Source organism: Phaenicophaeus curvirostris, chromosome 3 (genome assembly GCF_032191515.1).
Source record: "Phaenicophaeus curvirostris isolate KB17595 chromosome 3, BPBGC_Pcur_1.0, whole genome shotgun sequence".
NCBI lineage: Eukaryota > Metazoa > Chordata > Aves > Cuculiformes > Cuculidae > Phaenicophaeus > Phaenicophaeus curvirostris.
In genome coordinates, this window is record NC_091394.1 from 93,540,475 (window position 1) to 93,568,189 (window position 27,715).

The 27,715-nt window shown below is 39.5% G+C and overlaps 1 protein-coding gene across 1 annotated transcript in view; it reads right to left on the reverse strand.

The window, feature by feature from the left end:
- COL22A1 (collagen type XXII alpha 1 chain) overlaps positions 1 to 27,715 on the reverse strand; it is a 234,289-nt gene that overhangs the window by 42,364 nt on the left and 164,210 nt on the right. The window contains exons 25-40 of the mRNA XM_069854706.1: positions 23,713 to 23,766; positions 23,285 to 23,338; positions 22,248 to 22,305; positions 20,226 to 20,275; positions 19,780 to 19,815; positions 17,541 to 17,603; positions 15,583 to 15,636; positions 14,266 to 14,307; positions 12,381 to 12,413; positions 8,615 to 8,668; positions 8,049 to 8,102; positions 6,877 to 6,930; positions 4,934 to 4,987; positions 3,310 to 3,363; positions 2,306 to 2,410; positions 1,723 to 1,767 (exon numbers count right to left, since the gene is read on the reverse strand). Of these exons, the coding sequence (XP_069710807.1) occupies positions 1,723 to 1,767; positions 2,306 to 2,410; positions 3,310 to 3,363; positions 4,934 to 4,987; positions 6,877 to 6,930; positions 8,049 to 8,102; positions 8,615 to 8,668; positions 12,381 to 12,413; positions 14,266 to 14,307; positions 15,583 to 15,636; positions 17,541 to 17,603; positions 19,780 to 19,815; positions 20,226 to 20,275; positions 22,248 to 22,305; positions 23,285 to 23,338; positions 23,713 to 23,766 (864 nt within the window). The remainder of the gene's footprint in view (positions 1 to 1,722; positions 1,768 to 2,305; positions 2,411 to 3,309; positions 3,364 to 4,933; positions 4,988 to 6,876; positions 6,931 to 8,048; positions 8,103 to 8,614; positions 8,669 to 12,380; positions 12,414 to 14,265; positions 14,308 to 15,582; positions 15,637 to 17,540; positions 17,604 to 19,779; positions 19,816 to 20,225; positions 20,276 to 22,247; positions 22,306 to 23,284; positions 23,339 to 23,712; positions 23,767 to 27,715) is intronic.

Consider the following 27,715-nt stretch of genomic DNA (forward strand, 5'->3'; position numbering starts at 1 on the left):
GCCTGCAGGGTATTAGGCAGTCTCCTTGGCTTGGGGAAATACTAAGCACCATAATGTGCTTTTCTTTGTCTGTGTTTCTTTGGTAGATAGCTAACCTGCAAACATTGGTAAATACAGACTGTTTATCTGGTGAAGAAAGAATTATGGATGTTCGGCTACACCTTAATGTACTTCTTTCCTTGGTACCAACATGGGCCTCCTCACAGATCTGTATGAGTAAATTTTTTGTACAAAAATTAATTCAACAGCTCTACCACTCTCTCTGGAGGACTATACTACAAAATGAGAGTCCTCCTTTCTAAAAAATAGGATTTTCAACAGTAGAACTTGAAGAGAACAGAAAACTACTTGACACTGTTTAATGGACATTGTAGACAGAGGGTTAATAAAGAATTCATCTGCAACACTTAAACTTAATGTCTATTCTTTTGTTATAGGGTGCAATCATATAAGATTTTATGGATTGTATTGAAGTGGTGAGATACGGTCTCACATTGGTAGCAGACTTATAACAATTAATCTTATTTATGTTATTTATTATTACATTATTTACAGCTATATAGAAGCATGATAGAAAAATTGTTATCCATAGATTCTGCCCACCCAGAATTCAGTCTGCAGTATCTCCTAACTTATTCCCTTTTCTTTCTTTCTTTCATTTTAAACTACTCTTATATTACAAAGAAACAATACTGCAAGGACAATGAGAGAAAATGTATTCTGATTAGTTCAAACACTCCAGCAGATCCCCTATCTGTTATTTTATTCAAGATCATAATTTCAATACAAAGAGTTCAAGAGTATTTTCCCATACACAATTAAGATTCTTATCATCTTGTGTTGATATTGAATAGAATATTTCATGAGATGTCTTTTAGTGTTTTTTTCTGACTTTTATAGTAATTCTCAGTCTATTATGGTGTGTGTTCTGAACTGTCAAAGAAGTATACAACAGAGTACAATGCATTTATAAAAAATGCAGCAAAATTAAAATACTTCGTAGGAATTTAGTTATTTAAAAATACAGGAGCTAGATGTATCTGGTCCCATACTGCTATGTTCCTACTTCTATCATGTTTCAACATCCTACTCTTCTTCCAACTCAGATTAGGACAGTCAATTCAGAGGAGAAAATTTCTGACATATCTGATTGAAGATTCAAGTACAAGCCAGATGCTCTCAGAAGCAAAACATTTCTCTGTTTTAGTCTGCTTTCTATTTGTTGTGTATTTATAAGGGATAAACATTATTTTCAGCTAAAATTAGCTGAACGACTAGCTAGTCTTAGTCTTAACTACAAAATAGGAAGGCAAACCAGGACTTTCTGGTCCCATTGGATAATAATTCATGTCCTTCTTGAGAGACATAAAGGAAACTAGTGCTATGGAGGACTGATCTTTGAGGGGCTTACAGGAAATCTCTCTTGCTTTATGGATTAAAGGCCCTCAATCAGAGTTTCCTTAGTTTGTGTTGAATTCACATTATGTTCAAAGAAATTTTAAATGTTGAAAATGAACACAGCTAATTCATATGTTAATATTTACATCTACAGACATATTTGAATCGTAAGGAAAGGGACCTCTTTAAAGGCTAGAAGTGCAGTTTTGAATGAAAGCTCCACGAACTCAAGTTTCCAGTGAAAAGCAGACCATGCTTTCACCTTAACTTTTTCTACAGTTCCAGCAATGGAGAGAAGCAGTTCACAATAAAGCCCATGCTCACCTTATGTCCAAAGGGCCCTGGTAAGCCTGGTGGGCCTCTTTGCCCCTAAAGTGAAAAAGTCAAAACCAGAAAAAGTCATCATGCAGCCAAACAGGAGCCTGGACTTTGAGACTGTCCAGACAGCAAGCATCCCCATCACCATCCTCCTTAGAACAGTTTAGGTTGAAGGGAACATTTAAAAGTCTTCTTTTACTGAAAACATGTAATTAAATTAAAGAATATGTTAATTTGGCTAGAATTAAATGCTTTTAGGGAACTTCCATATAGCTAAGCATTTTTTGTACTGGTCACAAGGACAGCAGTTACTCCTTTTGGAGGTTCCCATTTTCAATGTCCACCATGGAACACTGAAAGGGGTTTAACGTTCAGAAATCCAACTTCAGTTCTCTCTGCCTTTTTGGATGCAACACAATTATCTGCAGCATTTTGCACTATAAGGCCTTTCATTTATTCAGTAGATAGTGTGTGAGCAGTTGTGACAATGCAGCCTAACTCTACCAAAAATCCATCATTCTTCTGCAGAAGTCGTGCTCACTATCTCATGTTGAACTACTCAAGCACAGAGCTTGCCAGCAATACTTACCGGTTCTCCATCTTTACCCTTACCAGGCAAACCAGGCTCTCCAGCAGGCCCTGGCTGACCAGCTGGCCCAGGCAAACCCACTTTTCCTTCTTTTCCCGGATCACCCTGTGAAAGACAATCCAGTGAAGCTCTTAGCCACATTTTAAAGACTATTTATGTCTCAGGTCTTTCACTGGGACTGAAAGATATGTGTTTTTCTCTAGCCTTCTTATGCAAGTTTCTTTTGGTATTGTATGAAACTTCTTTAAAGGGAAACTTTTTCCTTCCATTATCTCAAGGTATTTGCAATTTTCCTTAAGGAAAAGAAAATGAGACTTCAATATGTTTTAGGAATCAACTATCTGAGAGTCCTTGATCCACACATGACCCTGAGGTAGATCTCAGCAATAAGGAATGTGAATTGACTAAATGGGCTATTCCAGCAAACAGAGATCAGGACTCCAGCATACTGGACACTGTGCAAAGTATGAGCAAATTACAAAACTCTGACATCAATGAGCTCACTGACTAGTTATGAGATGGGATGTAACAGGCAAGGCAGGCAAAAGGTAAGCAAGGATGCACCGGAAAGCTGAACTAATGGTCCAATTACAACAGCTTATCAGGAAAGAAGAAATCTCGGTTTCCTAACCATGAAAATGCCAGCTTTTCTTTCAGCTTTGGATTTACAGCGGTGAACAGCAGGTACTTAAAACACCAAATCCCAACTCACACCAGGCTGTGAGGATAGCAGAAAATCATCATTGTGTAAACATGTAGCAGTGACTTCACTGTATCCAGTTGTATCTCAGTGGTTTTATTAAGTAAGTTATAAAGCTCAACAGTATGAAAACCTTACAGCATGTGTAAAGGAGGAGGTCAGACAAGATAATCTAATGAGCCCATGTGTCTTAACAAGCTATGAACCTATGAAATCATTTCCCAGTTCAAACTGCTTCTGTCCCAGGCTACTTGAAGTGCCCAAGAAAAAAAGAAAAAATAAATCCATGAAAGAACAAGCTCACCTTCTCCCCCTTTTCTCCCTCCTTTCCAGGTCGTCCAGGGTCTCCAGGCACACCCTGAAGAGAAAAGAACTTTAAAGCTTAAAAATTCCTTTTTAGGTAGCATTTGATCCTGAAGCAAATGGGTAGACCTGTGGTTTCACTGCAATCTATCTCAAGGATTAGTATCAGTTTCACATTTCCCAGTATAGACAACTTGTAATCCAGAGAACACCGCAGAAGAGCTGTGTACCAAGTGCTTAAAGAAGAGGCTTTTCCGATATAAAAAAGAGCTGAACTGCAAAAGCAGAAATTGAGCTAATCCTAGATTTGCACATTCTCTTTCTATTAATAACTATTTTTTTCATTCTGTGAAATCTTCAGCAGTTCCTAATCCACTACCAACAACCCCCACACACACACCCCATCACCACCTTTGTGTCACAGAAGCCAAAAGTATCACAATATTAATTCTTATGGCTACTGATCTCAAAAGCTATACATTGGAAAACACAGCTATGCTCATTTCTCACTCTATTTGAGTTTTCAGACCTTTTCATGTCATGGCAGATCTCAAAGCATTACTTGCTAAATTACGATTTAGATGCTCCAAAATAGATGATTCAGAGCTCCATATTAAATATTGTTGCTTCCTAACTCACCAAAACTCATTACAGAGTGGTACTCCATATCAAGACATGAAACGATGTCTTGGCACTGGTAAGATTGGACTGACCTCCTCATATGATGGCTGCAATAATTCTTTTCCTTTTAGCACGAGTAAAAATTATTTCCAACTATATTAGCTTTTATAGGTAATATACTGGTATTAGTGCTACAGAAGTTTGTTTAAAGGAATATGAAACTGGAAAAGGTCTTCATTTCCAATATCTTTAGGTTTGACGTTAAATCACTACATTAATACAATTACATAAAATGTAATTTAAAAATGAGTAGAAAGGCAATTTAAGATTTCTTGGATTGTCCAAGTGAAAAAATTGGCCTTAAACTGCTCTCTGTGCTAAAACACTGTGTCTGAACACATTATAAAATGGGGTCTATCTACTGGTTTTGCACTTAGTCTGCTATCTCAACTAAAACCTGGGTACCAGAAAGGAAATTGCAACAGTGGGGCAGGGAGTAAATGTGAAAAGCTCTATCACGTACAATTTAATGTGATGAACATAGGTAATGAAGACACTGTATTGACTTCAAAGTTCTGATAGTTGGATAAAATACTTAGATGCTTTCATAAGAAAAACCAGAAGTTTACCATGCAATTGCTATATCAAGAAGTCGTGTTTTCAAAAGGAAAAGACAACCGAAAATGGGGCAAAAGAAACAAATCCAGAGAGACAATAAACACTGAAATTTTTGTCTTGAAGAGCTGTCAGCAAAAATGACTTTTGATGATTTGGGTGGAGAATGAAGCAGCTCCATGGACCCTTCTTCCTACAAGTGAATATAAGAATATGGTTCATGGATAAACCATTCCAGGTGCCTCCAGGTCTTTCAATTCAACCATAAAAAAGTATAATGAAACACAACCTTTTGATCCTGATAGTAAACCTCATGGAAGGGAAGACCAAACATTAAGTAAAGAAATCAGGGTACAGATGGGAAAACAAATACACTAGTGTATACATACCACATTTCCTGGCAAGCCCCTTGGACCAGGGGGCCCTGCTGGTCCAGTCACACCCTGTTTTAAGAAAATGAAGTGTGGTTGCATATGTAATTCACAACTTATGCCACCATAGGAACAAGATGTTCCAATTGAGATTGGAGTTTATATCAGACAAGGTAAGCAAAAAATAGCATTTTTGTGAAATACTTCACAGTGCAAAAGAAGCATGAAACAATACAAAAGGATGAAGACTTTCTTTGGGAGTTTAAAATAAACTTCCATCAAAAAAATCCTTAATCTAGCTGAGATATAGGAAGAAATGTCTGGGCCTGAAACATCAAAAGAACAGAGGAAAGTATGTTGATTTATCATTAAAATAAAAAACTAGGTCAGCAAAATATTCTTTGTTGACAATTCTACCTATTTCTGCACCAGGGAAAAAAAAAAACTGAAAATACTCAAGTGCACTAAATACATGAAACTGTACAAACCATCCAGTGATACAATTCTGAATTGCAGGTTTTATTATCCAGAAATGTAACCTTTTTAGTGTAGGAAAGCCCATATATGTCAAAAATATTGCACGGGGGATAAGAGAGGACATATATTTAGGAATCTATGTCCCCATAGAGATGTATGTTTGGGGTTGTCAGTCTATATTTATACATTTTCTTTTGTACTTAACCATATCAGGTTGAAGTTTCTCCCTCTGCAGTTACCTGTCATCACAGCTTTGCAAGGAAAGGTATTTCTGTTACCATGTCTAATCTATTCAGGTCTAAACCAGACAGACTATCTGAAAACATCTGCACCAGCAGACTGAAATAATCTATCTGACTTGGATTAGACTGCAGAGAAACTCCTTCTACTGGAAGGGCTGGGAAGTTAAATCTTCTAGAAGGACGATGCTAATAGTTGGCAGGTGATGAAAACCTTCCACAGAACAGCTCTGTACAAAGGGAATATCTATCTGTTGCCTTTGGCTCACTAAAAGAGAATTAAAGGTTTTCTCATTTCTGTGTTATTTACAGCCTCTGGTCTACAAGCCGGAAGAAATGTTTGGAGCAGTGGCAGTCTATGAAAGGATGGCAAAACGAATTGTGTCTGCATATATCTACATTTCCATATAATTAACACTCTCCAAGCCACCAGGTTATACAAAGGAATAAAATTCGTGAATAGATTTGCCAGAAGGGGGACAGGTTTTTGTCTTTTTTTTTTTCCCTCCCCAGAAAGATTAAGAGTCTTCCAACCAAGAGTGAAAGAGACCTGGGGACAGGCAGTTTGGAGTTTAGGGTCAAAGCACAATGTCTAAGCACAAGTCCAAGAAGGAAAATCACAAATGTAAGGGTGGAATTTCAGTGTTCAAGGATGCTTAATTTATATTTCTTATTCCTTCTTTCTCCCAGACACAAACATCCTCTTTCTCAATTGTTATTTCAAATAGTTCTTCAGTCTTCCTTCTCTGCTTGCAAAGAATGCATGTGGCCTTTTATTCAGCTGCAAAGGGCTGATATGCTCTCACAATAATAAAAAGGGACTTGAATCCTTTGCTGTTCTTTAGCACACTGTCAAACAATAGCAGCAATCCCTACAACACGTCTCAAAAAAAGGTACACGATGATTTCTGGTGATGAGCCTGTATGGCTGCCTCAGCTTGGCAGATATCACACTGCAGTAATAAGTTCTGCTGGCACCTCACCCAGCAAAGAGGGCATTTTGTTGGAGAATGAGAGATTTTGCCAACAAAAGATGCAAAATTTAGAGCTGGGCTGACTGTGGCATTGATCTGTTTGGTGCAGCTGTGACTGTTTGCCCACAAGCAGTGACTCTTCCAGCTGCAGCTTAGGATATGTCCTATGCCCAAGCAGCCTGGGACAGCAAATCTGTGAGGCATTGACTTCAGAGTCTCTTCACATCTGTTACTGTCTAGGAAAAATGCTGCAAGGGAAACAGTTACTCACAGTCTGTCCAGGGGCTCCAGCTTCACCTTGGGCTCCTTTCTGTCCCTTTGTGCCCTACGCAGAAAGAAGAGAGATAGCAGTTGATTAGAGATGTGACGAAACTGCCTTCCAGAAAAAAAAGACTTCAAGACGCCGGAATGTGCACTCAGCAATGGTTTTCATTAATCAATTCACAGAGGAGTTTAACAGCTGAGGAAATGGCTTTCAGTTCTCTATGTTGCAAGAAAATGAAATATAAAAATAAAACCCTGAGACATAAGTAGAATTACTAATGACTAATCAGTTCAGAGGCTCTTTCACAGCACAGGATGCTGAAACTTGCAGACAACCATCTAACCTCAGGCCTACCAGCTACTTCATTTCCAGCTCAACCCTAATGGTTTCCTTGTACAGAGAAAGTTTTGCCTGCAGTTCTTAAAAACAAACAATAGTAATTTAGAAGTGGTGAAAACAGATAGCAGTGCAGAGGGTTTGTCCCAGTCTTACCTACCAGGTAATCCTTTCTTAAAGGTTTTGTTAGCAAAGAGTCTAGCAGATGTTAGTTAAAAGTTGCATGGTATTACTGTATATTTTTTTCATAATGATAAGACTGCTGTTAACCTGTTTAAGCCGTTGATGATAAAGTATTAGCTGACTATATGGCTTGGGCACAGCACAGACGATGGCAGAGCGAACACTTTCCCATGCTGACATGATAACATACTTCGGTGATAACTGGAAATAATAAGCATGAGCCAAAAAAATCTTAGATGATAATTGATACTATAAAACCATTTTACACAAGCCATAGTACACTCAGGGGGAAATGTGCTGGGGCTGAATTTGAATGCTCTGCAATATTTTACCAATGTACTGCAGTAACTTATCGGTGAGACCTGTATGATTCTATAATTCTATAAGATGCCCTCTTGAAGGCTTCTGAAGTTGGAAGGATTCTCCTAGACAATACAGATCGTGCTACAAAGATGCCATATTTCTGCTTTTATTCTCCTTATGTTGCCCTGATGTCCAGCATAAATAAATACCACTGCAGAAGTCCCTGAACTTACAACAATGAAGAAAGAAAAATGGGCTGTTTGTGTACAGAAGTTGAATTATTTACAGTGATATAGACCTTGAAACCACTCCTCTCTGGTCATGTCAAAGACTTTTCTTAGGCTGGGCCCTCTTACCTGTAGTCCTGCAGGTCCTGGGACACCCTGTTCACCTGGGACCCCTGGTAATCCCTGAAATACAGAGAGAGATGTGAAGGAGCTGAAGCAAATTTCTCATTTCATCTCCTGAGCAAAAGAAGGTATTCTTCCATCTTCCTACTAAGAGAAGAAAGGGTGTTTTTTACAGTGCTTGTACACTGCAGAGGATGGTCTCTCTTGAGGGCTCCATCCAGAGCAAGAGCAGGATACAAATAGTGTAGCCAAAAGCATAGTTCTGCTGGGCTATGTCACTTCAAAAGCCCTTAATAAATCCTGCACAACTTTACTGTCAGCCAAGCTCTGTCTAGCAAACCCCAGTCCTCTTCTCAGCCATTATGGGCCAGAGCTATAAATTAGGTGCCTTGTTTCATGCAGTCATCCAGCTTTCTGTACAGTCAGTAAAAAGCCAAAAAGCTGTGGTTTATTCTGATAAGAGAAGCATCCCAACTATGGAAGGCGTATGTTCCCCACTCTTCCTCAAAAACAAGCAGCTCCCATGTCCTCTCCTTGCTAAATCAACTGAAAAAACACTTGAATCTTCTTACAGGTTCACCACGGATTCCTTGATCTCCTTTCTCTCCTTTTGGTCCAGGTTCACCCTGATATGAAACAATAAGATAAAGAGAGAAATAAAAACTCTTTCCATGACTAGAAATCACACCAGTTCTGTTTGGTAAAGGGTTGTTTCAATTAGCTATCCATTTCTGACACAGAGTACCTTCCTCAAAGGACTCTGAGGCCAATAAATCGAAACTACCATATCACACGCTAATATTTGCAGACCTTTGTCTACGCTTCTAGGACTGTTATGACATCAACTGCAAAAATGTTCAGTTTAAAGGGAGAGTAGTTTTTCCTCAGGCATAATAGTAGTTAAAGAATTTACCATTCTAAAATTTGATAAATTCAGCTTCAGTGTATTAAATGGTAGGAACAAGAACAAAAGCACCAGCACCACTGCACTACCTCTCTGTAGGACCACAAACCTAATGTCATCCTACAGCTAGGGAAATTACTTTGCATACAGACAGTTCCTTCTTCCACTTATAAGTGTTCAGTGTCTCACTTTGAGCACTTCCAGAGACGTGCACTACACAGCTTTACCAGATCTCTATTTCTGTTAACATCTCCATATATTCATGCAGCTTCCCCTCTCTCCTGCAATGTCAGTGCATTATTTTATGCACCAATATCATTGATTAATAGAATTAATTTATTCCTGTTCTTCCTCCATACAGTAAATTGAAGATGCTTTCAGACAGAAGTTCATCAACTTTGTTCTGAGTTCTAGAACAATAATAAATCCATATTTCTGCTTTTATAAATTGAAAAGGAACAGTACACAATCATGTAACTAGTTGGAATAAATCAAGCATTTGATGAATACACACATTTGTATATTTATATGAACACACGTATTCAAGCAACAGCAGTCATTACTTATTCATTATTTATCATACAAAGTGTTTCAATTATGCAATCAAGGAAAAGCAAGAACATCAGTGATTTAAGCTACACATACACGAGGACTAGTGATCAGTCAAAATGCAGAACCCAGGACAAATCAGCTTGAATTTTATTTGCATCAGCTATTTGCCAATCATTTCTGCAACACCTGGGATTTCAAAGTCCATTTGCAAATGATTCTATAATAGACAAAATAAATGTAACTGCATAAATATTACTTATGTCTGTATTTATTATGCATTATGAATAAATATCATCATCTGTGATAAATAATGGGAGGAATTTAAATCTGCAAGTAGCATCCCGCTAGATTAATTTTTAATCAGGCAGTCCCGTATGCCATCTAGTGGCCTTCAGAAAGATAACAGGACCTCCTAAAGTTCAAGTAAAGGGTGCTATGCAACAAATCCGTACGTTTTTGTCTGGAAGCTGTTTTGCATAATGACATTTCAATCCCTGAAAAGCTTTTGTGAGAGCAGCGCAGCAAAGAGTAAGCATACAGGAATTAATCTGTGGGCACGTATGGTGTTACTAAGTGGGAATAAGGGCATATTTTACCAGGGAAAACTGCAAAGGGAAGAAAGAACTGAACGGATAAAGAGTAGAAGATTTTTTTTTTTTAATAGTCTCCTTTCTTTTACTTTTTCCTTGATACTTGATTTACATGTTAATGCAAAATCAGCAAATTCCAGTCTAATCATAGAATCATAAAATGTCTTGACTTGGAAGGGACCCAACAAGGATCAAGTCCAAGTCCTATCCCTGCACAAGACAACCCCAAAACTCACACTTTGCACAGCCATAAACATGGATAGAGGCAGCATTTCTTAACCCAACCTGCCAGCGAATCTGCTTGCGATTCCCTCCAAATTTGCCAAACCCATGACTATCTGCCAAGGCTGTTGACACTCTCTGCTAGTGCTGCACGTTGTGGAGCAGCAACAGTTGCCCCCAGCAACTGGACTTAATTCACTGCCACCCAGTTCTTTCTACAGCTCAATGAACAGAAATAATGCTGTGACATCCAACAGCTGCTACCAGCCTGAGCCAGATCAGTGCTTACATCTTCCTTGACCTGTTCTCGGCAGTGTCTTCCTATAGTCACCACATGAGTCACTTCTGTGCCATTTAAAGGACAGAAATTGTAGTGGGGGCTCACCTGTGCCCCGCTGCAGTGGAAAGTAGAAGGAAGACTGAGGAGCTGCCTCCTGGTTTACTGCTTTTGCCTCTTTTCAGTCATCATACAGGACAACCACTTTGGTTCTCATGCACTTCTGTCTCAAAGAAGTATTTATTGATTTTAACTGACTAGTGTAAATAAACATTAAAAAATTCCCTGCAACTATGGAAAAAAAAACTGACTCCCCTACACATACACACTGCCCTGCTGCATCAGGGAGGTTCTGCAGAACCCACAGAACAGGCTGCATCCAAAACACACAACAGAAACGTAGTGGTAGATAAATGGGAACTCAGACTGATTTGATCAGAGATTTTCATTTCTGACAATTACTGAGGTGCGCCAGCACCATAATGTATTTCTTGTAATGAGATGCCCAAAACTCAACACAGAATTCAAGGTGTGGCCTCACCAGTGCTGAGTATAGAGGAGCAATGATTTCCTTACTCCTGTTAGCCACTCTATTTCTGATGCAAGCCCAGGTGCTGTGAGCATTCTCGGCCACCTGGACACACTGCTGGGCTACTTTCAGCTGGCTGTCAAACAACACCCCCAGGTCCTTCTCCACCAGGCAGCTTTCCAGCAACTCTTCCCCAACCCTAGAGTTGCATGGGATTGTTGTGACCCACCTGCAGGGCCTGTCACTGAGCCTTGTTGAACCCTATGCAGCTGACCTCAGCTCATTATTCCAGCCTATCCAGGTCCCTCTGTAGACCCTTCCTTCTCTCAAGCAGACTGACACTCATGCCCAATCTGGTGTTCTCTGCAAACTTACTGAGGGTGCACTTGATCCCCTCATCCAAGTAGCTTATAAAGAGTAGTTTAAAAAGTTTATAAACAGAACTGGCCACAACACTGAGCCCCGGGGGACACCATTTGTGACAGGCTGTCAACTGGATTTAACTCCATTAACCACAACTCTTTGGGCCCAGCCATCCAACCAGTTTTTTATCATCACATTCATATTGTACATGGAGAAATATCAGTGACCTGACCTGCTGACAGTCTTCAAGCCTTTTGTTCTTTACTGTCTTGCAGCTGATTTACAAGAGTAATGTGCTCAAAGTAAAAGATGTAACTCCTTCTGTGACTGTAGCACTATCAAGATCACACGTCCTTGTTCTTGTATATTGGCAAACTATAAGCCAAGGGGAAACATGAACAAATGAAAACTTGTCTCTATTTTCAGTATTACTTTGCTTTCCTACTTCTTTACTCAGCCTCTGAAGAACCTGGCATACTCACTTTTTTTTTTTTTTCCCTAATGGCACTCTCATAGCCTTCCTTTGCCATTTATATATGTTAAAAGCCTTCTGATCCTTAATGAAATTATATGCACACCAATGGTATGATTCTATGTAATAGCAGATATTTCCCACTATGTGCTGAAAATGGAAATCAAACTTCATTTTAAACTTCATTTAAAAGGCTTGTAGAGCATACAGCTATGTCCCAGCTTGTATGCTGCTGTTACGACGACAGTTATGGAGCTGTGGACTTCTCATCATGGCTGGTTGCAATAGTGAAGTTGCCCAGAACCAGACTTAAACTGAGCTCTTTACTGAAAGTATTTAAATAACATGGAAAACATTAAGGTGCTCTGTGACTTATTAGATACAAAAGACAATAAGCCAGAAGCTATGCTTAGTAGACTTGTTACTTACGGGAATCCTAGGGTGTGGGGTGAAGAAGGCCGTCTGGAAGAGAAACCAAAGTGTTAAAAGAACCATTTCTTATTTTCCTTGAAATGCAAAAATGTAGGTGTTCTCCTTGTCATTATGAATTACATGTTCCATAAATCCATCAGTAGGTTTATAAATGAGCAACTCATTTAACATCTGGCTGTTTGGAAAAAAGCCCACAAACATCACACATTTCCTAGGTTATTTGAAATATGAACACAAACTCAAAAACATCTTGTATGTCCCACTGCTATGAAAAAACAAATCATCTTTAAACTTTTATAGCAAGTTTACTATTCGCTGTCTCAAGCTCACCCTATTTTCAGTATTGTTAAATTTCCTGACTCTGGTGGAGTTTTGTGAGAACTCTCACTGCATTGTACCGTGAACAAGTTATACGTCTCAACATGGTTGTTTTAGGCATTACACATACAGTCATCCTGAAGGACTAGCCAGAAAAAAAGAATAAAAACTTGTAGAGAGAGGCAGTATCTTTTATCCAAACTGATAAAATTAGGGAGAAAAATGTAGTCCTTGATGGAATGAGGATATTGAAATCATCACCCACTTTTACAACTGAAGCATAAATTATTTCTTCTTACAAACACGGGAAGGTTTGAGCAGTCGGGCATATTTTCTCTATATCTAGCATGTTTTACTGTGTTTGTAAACTGCCTTCTCCACCTTTATTAAGACAGAGTTATCCTTGGTGTTGTGACTGGGTTATTCTTGTCTGATACATATGGGGTCTTCCTACGCAATACCATGATGCACCCCTTGGCACAGACTAAAGAAGCCCAGCAAGGGCAAGGAATAAATTATAACATCGCCTTCATTGTTACACGGAGGCCTTTAGGCACTTGATTTTTGCCAATAGACCTTGATTTAAATTCTCTCTGTAATCTGTGAATGTGGCAGCTGTAACCAGCTGTAGTGAGCAAAGCTGACAAGTGTATATCTGCTGGGTTTTGGGGGATCTGTGACTGGGATCAGCCCTCCTGTTGCAATGACAGGCCCTTTCTTAGTCCTTACTCCAAGCTGCTTACACAGATTTGCTGGGGGAACTCTGAGTTTTATGTATTTGCATTCAGTGGGTGATGCTTTAATCACTAGTGAACTTCACTGCAATTATAATCAGGCTCTGACAAATAATTTTGGAGGCTCATTTTCAAAACAATAAATTCATGTTCTCTTGGTCTCTTTCTTTTATTAGCAGAAAAAGTACATGCAATTAGGTATGACTGGTTTGTGTGCTGGATCCAGTGCTGAACCAAGAACGAGTTTTGTGATGAGAGGGTCTCCCTAGGGCTACAGCACAGCATGACACTGTATGCAGTGGAGGCTCTGGGAGGCTGCAACATCACTGAAGCTGAATGCTTTACCCCGTAAGTTCATACTAACAAGAAGAACCCTCTGTTCTTCCTGGAAAAAGATGAATTGTTCCCCAAGAAAACAAGCAGTCGTTCACTGGTATCTGTTGAGAGTGAGCCAGTCTTATCTTGAAATCCCTGTGGGAAAAACCTTGCTGGAAAATCTGTATGAATGTACTCCCCATTTTCAGCCATGACCTTCTTCAGACAGCTCCCACAGAAGTTAAACAAATCACAAATTCAGTTCAAGTGCTACCACAAGGCAAGGACATACAAAAATGCTGTCTGCAAAGAGACAGAGAAGGGCACAACCTCCCCCTCAAAATAAAAAGACCAAATATAGCTTGATAATTCTTCTCTGAAGCAAAGGCAGACAGTCTCAAGTGAAATGGGTCCTAAAGTTTCTGAAGAGAAGCAAGGATCCTGAAAAGCTCTGTCTGATGGAAGTGTGATGATGCTTTGAATATTGTTACAGCACAGAATGCAATTTTACTTACTGTTCCAGGTAAGCCTGGTGGTCCAGGGGAACCCATGTCACCCTAGAGAGAGGAGAAAATTGTAAATAAGGATATTAAAAGACATCCAAATAAAACTCAGCATTATCAGACAGAAGATAAAATATTACCAGATGAGACATAACCCAAAACCAACCTGCCAACTCAGTGACACTGAAAATCCCATAGTACTTCTCTGATGGGTGGATTTACCCCATTGCTCTGGCCAGAATTTCTGCTGTCCTTGCTTTGTTGCATGCAGAATTCTCGCTTTGTTGTCTCTATCACTTTATGAATTTGTCACCGACCTGACTTCACAAGTCAGTGAATTTAAAATGTTACCCCATCCAGTGCAGGAATGATATAGAATTTAATTTGCATTTTAAGTTAAAGTCGATCAAAATTCTTGATTGAAAAACATGCATTAGCTGAGCTTCTTTTGTAGATGGAAAAAAATCCTCTTTTTCATAAAAAATACATGTTTCTAAACCCAGTTCTCTCCCTAATTTTGGAGTTAAAACTATACTGTTGCTGAAGTATCTCATAAGAATTATAGCCCAGGTGTCCTAACTTCCACTGACCTTCCTGTGAGCTGTGCTCCACAGACATCAGTCCCTCTGACACTTCAAAGCTAAGAACTATTAACACCCTTGTAACCTCCCAGATACAGGAGATTCAGATGCTTCATTGAACATGTCATCTGACCACTGATGAGAGAATTACCACATCCATATATTGTGAAAGTCACCAGCAAACTGAGGACTGATGCATCCTAAGAAGAACAAAGCAGTACCCACTTTCTGATGGCTGTTGCCACCATCAGTTTTTCACTATACAATCATTGGCATCTGCAAGGTCAGCACATCATTGTTACCTTCATGTTCACAGAGGTTGAATGTAAATTTTGGTGGATACCACCTTTGTCTAGTTCTCTCATTTTCACTAAAATTAATAGTATTGTGGTGGCAGAAGCCCAGACCATTTCTTAAATTACTGTTCTTGCAGAGGCAGGCACAGAAAATTTCTTTAGAATTTAATTCCAGGCTCATTTCTATCAGCCAGTTCTAAAAGAAAGAAAGGTTTCCTTGAATTAAAGAAATTGTCTGAGATTTCACCAGCTGCTTATTATTTCTTGCATTACTCAATAAATGATTGTCTTTGTCCCACACAGATTTTTCTGCTGTTTCATTGTAGAGCTCAGCTAAAAGACTTCCAGTGTTTCTAATCTTCCTCAGATATTCTCCTCCGTTCACTTGCCTCTGCCCCCTTGACCCTTTTCCTCTCTTGGCTAAGGAGGATCATGCCCATTTCATGATTTACCTTTTCTCCTCTTTCACCTTTCAGTCCTGGAAGACCATCTTTTCCTTTTTCTCCCTAAAAGCAGCAAAAGGAAAGCAGGAAGTACACGTTTTGAATTGATTGCATCAGTCCCACTAGAATATTTTATATTTTCAGTTGATCTTACCTGTCCTTGAAGACATAGTGTAAGAAATTAAAAAAGTAACATTTTGGAGATGGCTTCATAAAATCCACACTATTTTCAGAGGTCAGTGAATAGAATTTAAGTTCATGGAAAGGAAAGAACCAATCATAAAATAACTTGCATGTAGAAGATACTACTGCTTAATGCAATTATAAAAAACAGGCCTTTTCTAGCTGGACAATAGAGGCATAACTACACGAATTAAGACGCAAAGGGGACATTCATAATACCAATTTGTTTAAAAAAAAAAAGATTTCTGAGTCACTCATTCACCGGTACCTACCTTTCTACTTTGTTCAAGTATTTGGGTCATGTGAATGGGAGATGCTTAAAAAGCATGATGTGAGTACTCTTTAAAGTATGTACAGAAAATGTGCTTATCTTGCATTCAAATAGGACATATCTGACCTAGATTTCTATCATTTTATATAGATACAGAATATTTTCTATATCATATTCCCTACAATACATATAGCAAACTGAATGACAAGACCTCCATTGATTTTAGAACCTTCTCGAATCCATTAAGCGTGTAGTCAGTTATCAGGAGTACGGACTTCATTTACATGGCTAAATGAGTCAGGCCCCTAATCCAACTATTTCCCAGTGTGCAGATGTCTCTGGTGGTTTGGAGCTCAGGGTAAGCAATAGATAGTAGTGGGTGGCAGTCAGGTCATCAGAAAATGATCCAGCCATCTAGAGTTTTCTCCAGTGCTCAGTGACAACGGGGACTTGTGACTTTTTGTTGTTCTTAGTTTTTTTTATATTCGTAAACGAGGCAGTGTAGGAGACCACAAACAGAACAGGGACGCTGGTGGCTCTATCAGCTTTAATTCCTTGAGACAAAGGACTGATTAAAATGTACTACTCTCAAGGGGTTACTTAGCAGGCAGAGATAAGGACAAAGGGCACAGGCTGTCTTGGTCTTATCTGTCTTAAACACTCCAGGGTGTAAATAGCCATCCCTTTGATCTTCAACTACAAAAAGGGAAGAACAGAGACTAGCAATGAGGGAAAAACTTCAGGCAGTGTGCTCCTGTGGACTGAACACCCCCTTGGTTGGATCAGCGCTTGAACTAGGGAACTAGGACAGGTAATATTTTCCTCTCCTTTTCTTTCTTTCTTTTTTTTTTTTTCCCCTACTAGCGCACAATCTCCTTACTTTTCCTCCTTTTGATTAACGCAAGACCTATTGTAGTAGTGTACTTGGTGCTGCATACTCCACATACACATCATAGTATTGTGTTTGATGCTGCGTATTTTAAATATATATTGTAGGATTGTGTTTGACTTTGTGTTTGGAGAGACACATTTTTAGTATTGCATTTGAGTCTGCATATTTTGCCTTTGTAATTAAGTAGAGTGCACCTATAAGCAATAAACTGCCTTGTTTTTATGGATTTCCAGTGCTTTTTCACTGCATTTCTAACCAAGGGGAATTAATGAACTTTAGTCTCCTCTCCCCTTACTGGAAGAGACAGGCAGGTCTTTCTGAAAGTGAGGCATAAATAGCACTGTAGCTCTTCTACTGCCTCACAGCCAGCATGGCACGAGTCATAACCTTCTGCATTTAGGACTGTCACAATTCATCAGCATCTCCACTGTAATGAGGAACAATCCCTAGGCAGTAAGGTACCGTTTTGGAAGGGGTATTTTGTGACTTTGCTGGGTGCCAGTCAGCTGCTCACCATAGCAATCATACCAAGAGAGAACAACATCTAAGACATGTGAGGTAAGTCGACCTGGTGCCAAATGGCAAAATGAAAAAATCAAGCAGTGGCTCAAAGTCACTGACCTTATCTCCTTTTTCTCCTCTCGGTCCAGGTAAACCCTGAAGACCAGGTAGACCTGCTTCACCCTGGAAGTAAGACAAAGGACAAAATGTGTGAAATCTAGGAAGAGGCATCACACATAGCTTCTATCAATAAATCTCATTACTCTCAAATATAATTAAGAATGAAAACCCAGAATGGTGGGCAAAACTCTTCTTTCACTAATGTCAGTTAAAAATGCATCAAGTCTCATCCTCGCAATAGGCTAATCCAGCCACCATGCCCTTTGGCTGGGGAGGATGAAACCTTGATTTAGCTGTCTATCCCTTTACACATCTGACATTAGACTGAATTGTTCAGAAATCAGCTACAGATGGCTTCTTCTTGATACATCACAGCACGCTACATAGAGTCTATGCTATATGCCAGAACCTGCCCTTGTTTTATCATGAGATCAAATCTAAAAGATATAGTTTGCTGAGAGAGAATGGGATTGGTTTTATTATCAAATAATTTATTATAATTGGAAAATCATTACTTAAAACAGCAACTAAGACTTCTCTTTTTCGTCATTACACTGTTAACAGGCATCATGGAATCTAGGACGTTTTCTTCATGCTGCTTTGTAGCTGGACAAAGCAAGCAAATAAAAGCACCTAAAAAAAATAGTTCTCACTTTTCTTTTCATTTTTTAATGATCTAGTGTAGTTTAGAAATGCAAAAACTTCATTATTTTAATCTGAATGGTAGAGCTGTTACCTGAAGAAAAGATCTAGAATTTCCTGGATGTACTATTGCACATTTGAATTTCTTTGTGTTTGAACCTTACCTTTGAGTCTCTGTTTTGTAATATTTGTTATTGCAGTAATTATGATCTCTGTGTCAAGAAGCTTGTTCTAAATATATCAAGTATTCTCAAATTTAGCTCCTGGTTGACCCAGTTTATAATCTGAAAATAACCATGTGGTTTCCTATTTATAATTACTCTTCTACCTGCATTTCTAATGTACTATCACAAAGGATCTCAGTCATGGAAGGACCCAAATTCAGTAAGTGATGTACAAATATCTTGACATTAGTGAGACATCTGACACAGGACAACATGACATTCTCATTAGCAAACTGCAGAAATGCAGCTTGAAAGGGTCTCTAGAAAATGGTGTACAACTGATTGAAGAAACTACATTCACACACCTGGTTTTAACTATTTCCTGTCAAATTCAGATGGTATATAAAGTCCTCTAAGGGACTGCATTATTCAGTAATTTAATTTATGACTGAGATGACAGAAAAGAGAACATTTATGAAATATGTGGAAAGCACTACAGTGTGGAGAAAGAGGCAAGTGTTTTGGAAGCTGGTATTAGAATTCAAAACAGCCTTGCATGGGGAGACAATCCAGAATGATAGGCAGAGCACTAGCTGGGAGTCTGACCCTTCACTGCCCTCGGTCTAAGCTTGTCCAGCAACTGCAAAGCCCAGCAGTTTGTTTGTCAAGATAAATGACATTTAGCCACAGCTAAATGACACCACTGGGTAGTGACCAGAGAAACCATGAAGGAATGGTATAGAAACCACAAATGAATGGTATAGAAACCATGCCCTGAGAGCACTATGTGAACACTCCTGATGAACTGCTGGCCCACTACGTGGTGATCTCCCCTTACTTGGGATGCCAAATAAAGATACTTTCCTGGGAACTCAGTGATACCTATTAGGTAGGTTATAAGGAATTTTGGAATAGAAGTAAAATAGTCCAAAGTTGTGGGTGGTGCAATTGTTATCCGCTTAATAAATACCTAATTCCAAAACCCCTCACTTTGTACCTCAGACTTGGAACCTTATTCTTCCGAAGAACTGAGGCAACGAGTCTGACTACAACACCCTGATAAATAGGAAAAATGGTCAGCAATTCCTAAAATTTAATCAAAATGGAGAGACTGCCACAGCTTATGGAAAGCTGCTATATGAGACTCCTCATAGACAGATTCTTCCTCACTCCCTTTAAGTCCAGTTTGTGGTGTATGTTATGCTGTATTTCACAAGATCAGAGGGCTGGAGCACCTTCCCTATGAGGACAGTTTGAGAGAGTTGGAGTTGTTTACCCTGGAGAACAGAAGAACCCTGGGAGACTTTGTAGCCCTTCCAGTACTTAAAGGGAGCCTATAGGAACGCTGGGGGGGATGGCTTTGTAATTACATGTAGTCACTTTATATTGCTCTGACAGGCAGGTCTTCCTGGTAAGATTATTTTTCTGCTCACCTGCTCACCAGGTTGACCACGACTCCCTGGTTCACCCTGGAAAAACAAAAGCAAGACTTTAACATTGCAAGGACGTGACCCTTTTGTAAGAACACTTTCTTATCAATAAAGTGTGTCCCCTGTTGTCCTGGACCATGTTGTTCTAACCACGTCCCATAAGACACTGAGATTGCTTTCTAGATAGCTTTGGAACGAAGACCACAGGGAGCTACTGCAAGGGCGAGGTCAGATCTCCGTATGCATACAGGTATACTTGAGAGGGGAGCATCAAATATGGTTTGGTATTTTGGAATACCATGAATTCTAAAAGGCAGTGAGCCTTATGCCTCCAACTTTAGACAAATTCTGCTCTCCTGACTTCAGTGTAAGACCTTCTAAAATAACAATAACTCAATGATTGACTCAATGATTACAGCAAACAATGAAATAACAATGAAATTCCTTACCTTAAGACCAGCTTTTCCAGGAATTCCTTCATCACCCTTTTCCCCTTGTTCTCCCTGCAAGGAATACAAGACTTTAACATAAAAACCCCTCTGGTAGTACAGCATGTTTGCAGGGCAAAGAAATAGTGAGAAATATTTTGAATTAGATCCTTAGTATCAGCCTGAGGATGTAAACTGAGCCATGTGAGAACATGTTTCTTAGAATGTTTTTTTCCATTCTGGTGCTGTTTGCAATCACATCTCCAGAACCAATCACTCTACTGGAATACTTCTGGAATAACACAAGATCAATCACTGTAGCATTGTGAATTACCTGAAAAACATTCAGTTTCTTCAAGATATAGATGGCTAGAAAGTCTACATTTTTTCTGTTAAGAAAAATAACCAGTTGTACAAAAGGGACCTCGGCCACTGGGCCTTTTAGGTAAATATTCTGAAACTGTGGGTGGTGTTGGGATGAGCAGCAGAGAGTACAGTGCATTTAAGAGCTGAAAAGCACTATGCAGCAGGGTAGTACAGTAGGTACTACACAGGGTTGTGAATAATTTCAAAAGTTTATTTAGCCTCAGAAATTTGTAATAGACTGCAAATTCCTCACCTTTATTTATCAATAAATGGGAGCTGGTGACTTTTCTAGACATGACCTCAAGCACTGAGTTGAGACCGGCTAGTATAAATGTAGTGTGTCATTGGATCAAGTAGGTGTCATAGTGTTCAAGTATCAGAGGCAAGAAGCCTGTTGCCGACGTAATCGAAGGTACTAGATGGTTAAGAGCTGTTGTTCTTAAGATACAAGAAGTAGTTAATATTACAAAAATTGGAACTTTTATTTAAGCTAAACTAGAATTAAGTTTTATCTAAACAATTGTGTTTCTTGAAAGATAGACAGAACATCCCTCTGATAGTGTGTGTTCTTTAAAACAGTATTTTTTCCAGACGCTGTTCGTTCTTTGGAGATGGTAACATCTTGTGTGAAGTATGGTCTGTGCTGAACAAATGTGTCTTCTTCTGTAATCACCTCTGTTTGGAGTTTTCTTTCTATTTCAAAGACAAAGTCAAGCAAAGAGCTGGAGCCAGCTCCAAATTAGCAAAAGTTTTGACTGTTGTTGAGTTTCACAATAACATTAAAATTAGACATTGGAAAGTAATAGAATATGCATAAGATTTCTGGGAAAAAATATACATATGCAAGTAAATGGGAAATATGTTCTGTAACCAGCTTTTGTCTCTGCACATGATTGATGGAGATCACTCTGTCGTGTTGCCCAGGCCTGATAAAGAGCGCTTTCTGAAAGTCCAAAATGAGTCTTAAAGAGTTTTATTTACCAGTGTTTTTGGTATCACTTATTCCAATATTCCATCCCCAAGGCCTAGCTCGGCCTTCATTGACAAAATACGGCACATTTCGTTGGCAATTATTGACGCAGTGATGGCAAGTTAGCCAGTGTCTCCCACCTTGAAATCTCCTGTCACCTTTCCTCCATTACAGAGACAGCAGAGGAGACAACCTTTCCCAACCTGACATTTGCTGAAGCTTTCAAACGGAGCAGAATAAGAACTGCTTTTCTACAACACAGATCTACAGAAGTCTTGAGGAGTTGACATCTCTTCTTTCCAGCACTTCACAGTGGAAAGAAAGGAATGTCTTTGGAGCCTGCCACACTTTGGTTTTCCTTCTTGTGCCTTGGATGTGTGCCTTGAATTACCAGCATCACTGGTTTTCCTGAGTGACAGAAGAAGCTTCTCTGTTTGCAATGCTCAGAGATGTTTGCCATATAGGACACAGAAGTAGAAGACTGGAAGAGGATCACTCATGTCTGCTGTATTTACAACCAGCTCCATCTTCATAATGACTCAGTACAGTGCAATCACACCAGCTGCCTTGGTCCTGGAGCTTCACCTCTGGCTCCGTGATGAGGGGTTGGTGAGGTGGTGTTTGACCTTGGAATTGTGTCTCTCTTCCTGCTCACAATTACTGACTTACCCAAGCAAGTGGTTTAATACTAGTGTATGTGATGCCACTTGCCTTTTGCCCTGGAAGCCCAGGAAGCCCATTGAGTCCATCTTTGCCAGGCAATCCCTAAACAAGAGAAAAATCACAAGCTGTAAATGCCTGTCGTTTAAATCATTAAAAGCAAGCTCAGCATAAGCATGCTAAGTTCATTCCTCTTGCCCTTGATATAGGTTTAAGGAAAGAAGAACCACTTCATGCATTTTGTTTTCACCTTTTCCCTCCTGTGACTCAAAATATACAAAAGTTCTCACAATGCACATTAGGCACTCGGCTCTTTTTCCAGCATCTCAGTTTTGGTAAATGACCACTAGATGTCAGTGCTGTCATAGAGAAACAACAGTAAAGCGCTTTTTATGCACTGCGGATTCTTCAGTAACTTTAAAAATGCCATTTTTACTTATCAGCCTCTACAAGTCACTATTATCTGCAGCTATAAAGATTTTTTAAAGTCTGTTTTTCCTTTTAAATATCGATAATTTCTTACACAATACAAAGACTCCTAAAATTAAATTATACAACACATAGTGACAGAATTGTTCAGCAAGATAAGAATTAAAATGAATTCCTGTAATGCATTTAAAGTGGTCAGAAAACTTTTGCCCCCTCTCCAAGTGTCAGTCACTCCCCAGACACAGCAGGCTCTTGGTGGCACTCAGTATTTCAGAATTCACCTTTCTTGACAAAACAGACAACAGAATCGCCATGTTCTGCTAAACCTGAGATTTTAATTATGAGTTCTTTGGCCTGATTCAGGAAAATCCAGGTCTGGAAGAATGATATCTTGCCAAATGCAAAATGACTTTTGAAAGGTACTGTATAAAGAAAAAATAGAGGTCCTGGTGTGTAGGAGTAGCGGAGCTGCATCTGGTCAAATTCACAAAAAACATCAGGGGCTAGTATTTGCATAAAAAGCAACAGTGCTGGAGTCCACATTTAAACCTCACGTGTGGACAAGCTGCAGGAAACAAAGCAAAGACTTGAGAATTAAAAGTATCTGCACTCATGGAGAGCATAGAAGCAAGTGAAGCAGTTCCTCAACACTTACAGCTGGTCCTGGTGGTCCAGTTTTACCAGAAACTCCAATTTCTCCTGGCAGTCCCTGAAAAATAAAACCAGAACAATAACAATAACAAAAAAAAAATCGGTATTCCTATCTTTTGCACCTACCTCAATGGAAGTTGCTGTTTTCAATGTAAATGCTATTTGCCCTTCCATGGTAGTCAGGACTCTTTCATGGTCCTGCAGACACTGACTTATCTGCAGGTAGCACTGATGTGGTTCCAGTGCTCAACACAGAGAAGCTGTCCTCTAGGACCAGCTGTGGCTTTTCGGCAAGAAAATATAAGAGAAAACAGGCCAGAGGGCCTGTCTCAGTTCCCACTGAAACCCATGATTTAAACTTCTCCCCAGCTATGTTTTCCTCTTGTTCATATAAAATAAAAACAAACAAGCGAAGCAAGGCTCTTTTCTTACTGGTGCACCAGGTCGTCCAGGGGGTCCAGCAATGCCTGGTGGTCCTGCAGGTCCCTGTAAAAGAGAAAGCAAAACCACTTTATTAAACTCCCTGCTGGTAGCTGAAAGCCTTAGGTCTTTCCCTGTGCAATCAGGGCCCTATTTGAAACAGCAAAAAACACTGAGCTTTATTTCATTAACTTTTATGAAAATAATGCAAGATGTCAAACTGAGCTCCCAGAGAACCACGCTCATGAGCAGAACATGATCTCCAGCTTAAGCTAGTAATTATTATTCCTGCAAGTGAACTCCATCCTCCATTCCAGTACAAGAGACAGAAGATTTGAAGGCCATCAATGGTAACACACAACACAAAGCTTGTCCAGTGGGATCCCTTGTATCATCCAGCCCATTTTAATATTCATTAATGTCTCAAAGTGAACAATTTATGTCTGCAAAAACATCTCTGAATGGAACAGGCTTGAGGTTTTAGGTTTTGGGTTTTGGGTGGGGGAAAAGGCAGGTAAAAATATGTATCTAAGAGTACGAAGAAATGTAGTAGATCAGGTGTTTTAAAACAAATGCACCACCATTTAAGCAGTTAGCATTAATCTTGTTGATAGTAAAAGATCCTCACAAACGTAATTCAATGCACACATTCAGCTGACAACGTGCAAATACTCTTTTTTAATCACTTCTCTGCAATAGCTGCTTTGCCTAGGGAAAATACTCTTTCAGTAGCCATCCAATTTTCAGATGGATTTATTCTCGGGTGTCAAGAAAATTGTTAATTTCTGCTTCTTAGATTAGAAATTTGTTTCTGTACTCAAGAGATCTTAACAGGTTGCCTGAACTGCAGAAATGTCTGTTACTTCCACCGCAGACAGGATAGAATTTCTTCTGTTCTCAGAACAAAGCATGTGTTTGTGTATTTTTTGGATCAGGACCTAAGCAAACAACATGAGGATACATGTGAAAAATGGATATATGACAGAATTGAATTTTTTCCCTGGCTGTCTCCTTCTGTCTTTCTAACGTGATGCTTTGATTCATTTTCTGTTTTCAGCTCTGGGTTAGTTCTGGAGTGTTTGAACTACCCCTCCACCCTCATGTAAAGAATTGAAACTGAACAAGTGACATAGGACAGAGAATAGCAAGTCAGTGCTTTTCCTGATACATCTATGTCATTATTCAATATCACAATGCACAGCTATTGTGATTAAGATATTACAAGTCATGGATCAATATCAGTATTTCATATTTAAGAAAACATGTAGCTGAAGAGAAGAAAATAGTGTAAAAAAGTGAGGACAAGGAATTATTGGTGGAATGGTTTGGCAAAAGAATGTACCAAATGAGCAGTCTTTTTAGAACACAATTGTAAAATTCAGGGAGGACAGAAGACAGCCTCTCACCAATAGATGGAGCAAAGCGACCAAAGATGAATTGCAAACGCACTTTGCTCCCATGATCTGCTCTCACCGCAGCTCAGAACAGACATGGAGTCATCCCACTAACTACATCAGCATTTCTAGAGTGCCTCAAATGTGAGCACAACTGAAAAAATCCCCAGAACGACACGCCTTGGGATGCACTGATGCTGCTGACACAATTCTTGGGGAGCTCTGCATTGGCCTCTGGGGATGTTGGGTCAGCTGCTGTTGCAGGAGGGTTCTGAAGTTAAGGAACTCTAGTCCCATTGGGAGACACATGGTAAAGACAATCTGTCGCTTACAAAAGGCTTTGTGATTTTTGGAGAATCAACAGTCCATATCAACAGCACAAGAGAAAAGATCAAACTATGGGCACTGTTGGATGGAGTGACCTCATATGCCAGGGACATAGTTCTCCTTGACCCTACTTGATTTCCTCAAGGATGGTATTGGTGAGAGGCCCTGCTATGGGCTCCAAGGAGGGGCTTCAATGAAGAGTGGATGCAGTACTGAGAAAGAAGGCAAAGGTACTTTTATAGTAGAAAAACAACAACAAACTGACTTAGTGGCAGAGTGGATTGTGCCTAAGTGCAGAAAAGTGTAGAATTTACATTTGCAGACTTCCCTTGCAAATTCCATACTAGGTTCCTCCCTAGTAGCCCAATTTTATTCTCCTCTCCTTGCCAATAACTGAACCACCTCTCACCATCAAACATTCTCCACAGTCCTACAACAGGGACATTCTACCATAAGGGGAAAAACTTCAGCCTCTTCCCAGTCTCAGCCCAAGCATCTCCCAGATAGGATGCAAGTTACCCTGCACAGTACATAGAAGGGTCAGTCTAAGGCTCTACATCCTCCTCATCCCAATTATTTGTCCTAGTATAGTCTTACTATCCAAGACAATTTCTAATTATTCTCTTAGATTTTCTATACTCTGGTCCACAATAACCTTATGCAACTAAATCTTGAAATGTAAGCACACAGTTCCTTACCCTAAATTGCCACTAATATTTCAGTTTCATTGTTCTCCATGAAAGCAATCATCCAGGACATCATGACCAATACTGGTTTTATTCAGGTAACTTCACCACATAGAATCATTGAACGGTTTGGAATTGAAGGGACCATTAAGGTAATCTAGTCCAAATCCCCTGCAGTGAGAAGGGACACCCTCAAAAATATCAGGCCACTCAGAGCCCCATCCAACCCAGCCCTGAATGTCTCAAGGGATGGGGCATCCACCAACCCTCTGGGTAATCTGTTCCAGTGCTTCACCACCCTCAGTGAAAAAAAAATCTTCATAATATCTAGCCTAAACTTCTCCTCTTTTAGTTTGAAACCATCACACACACACACCCTATTGCCACAAACCCTACTATAAAGATTTCCCCATCTTTCTTATAAGCCCCCTTTAAGTATTGAAAGGCCACAATAACGTCTCCCAGGAGTCTTCTCTTCTCCAAGCTGAACAACCCCAGCTCTCTCAGCCTCTCTTCATAGGGGAGGTGTTCCAGGCCTTTGATCACTTTAGTGACCTTCCACTGAATCCACTCCAACAGGTCCACGTCTTTCTTTTTCCATATTGCATCAACAAATGTTACACCCACTAATGGAAAACTATTCTGACAGAAGCCTCTCTGAGGTGGACGTAGACAGAACAGTTTTACTGAATGACCACCAGAATCCTTGGGAGATAGGATGATCACAGCCTGCTACAGCTGACTGCATGTGCCAATTTGGCTACTGTCCTACTCAATTTCTTGCTTTCTGCAGCCTGGGCTACAGCAAGTGACTGGGATACAGAGAAACAAAATGGCACAATTACATGAAAGTTGCAGAAATACATCATACATAACCTTTATAGACCTCCTTTTTGCTACTGCCCAAAGCAAGTAAGTTTCACTTGTATACAAATTTCTGTTATTGTAGCCCTTCTCCTTACTTCTGAACAAACTCAAAACTATTCTCTCTAAGGGTTTAGAAAGGACCAAACTCACAGCAATTATTTGTGATTTAAAAAATGCCCATACACAGCTACAGCAGGACATCCTGTAATGCTTAACCCTAAAACCTCACTCCATCGTTTTTTTCCTACGCTTTTGTTACTGAACCCAGATTAATGTACCTGATTTTACTGATCATCTTTTTCAGTGATCATTTGAGGAATCATACAAATGAGAGTCCCTGTCTCAAACCCAGTCCCCAGTGTTGTCCCTTTAAAACTCTGATCTAGAAGAAAATAATGATGGAGTGGGTTTTGATGGCTGCTAAAGATTCTGATGTGTGCTTCCTGTATGCTGAAGCAAAAACTGAAATGCAAAAAACTTACTCAAAACAGAACTACACACACTATTTGGAAAACAAATGCAAAACATGGATCTTTTATCAAAATGCTTGAAAAATAACATAGTCAAACTGTTGTTTTGAAACAAAAAATTCAAATGTTCATTAAAATCCAAATAGTGTGACACTAGGAGAGAATGTGGATTTTTCAGGCTTGTGTTTCATCCAGCTCTGTTCCTTAGACAATGTGATGCAGGGGCAGTTCTCAAGAAAGAAAACTGATACTCTCCATATTGGAGGAACAG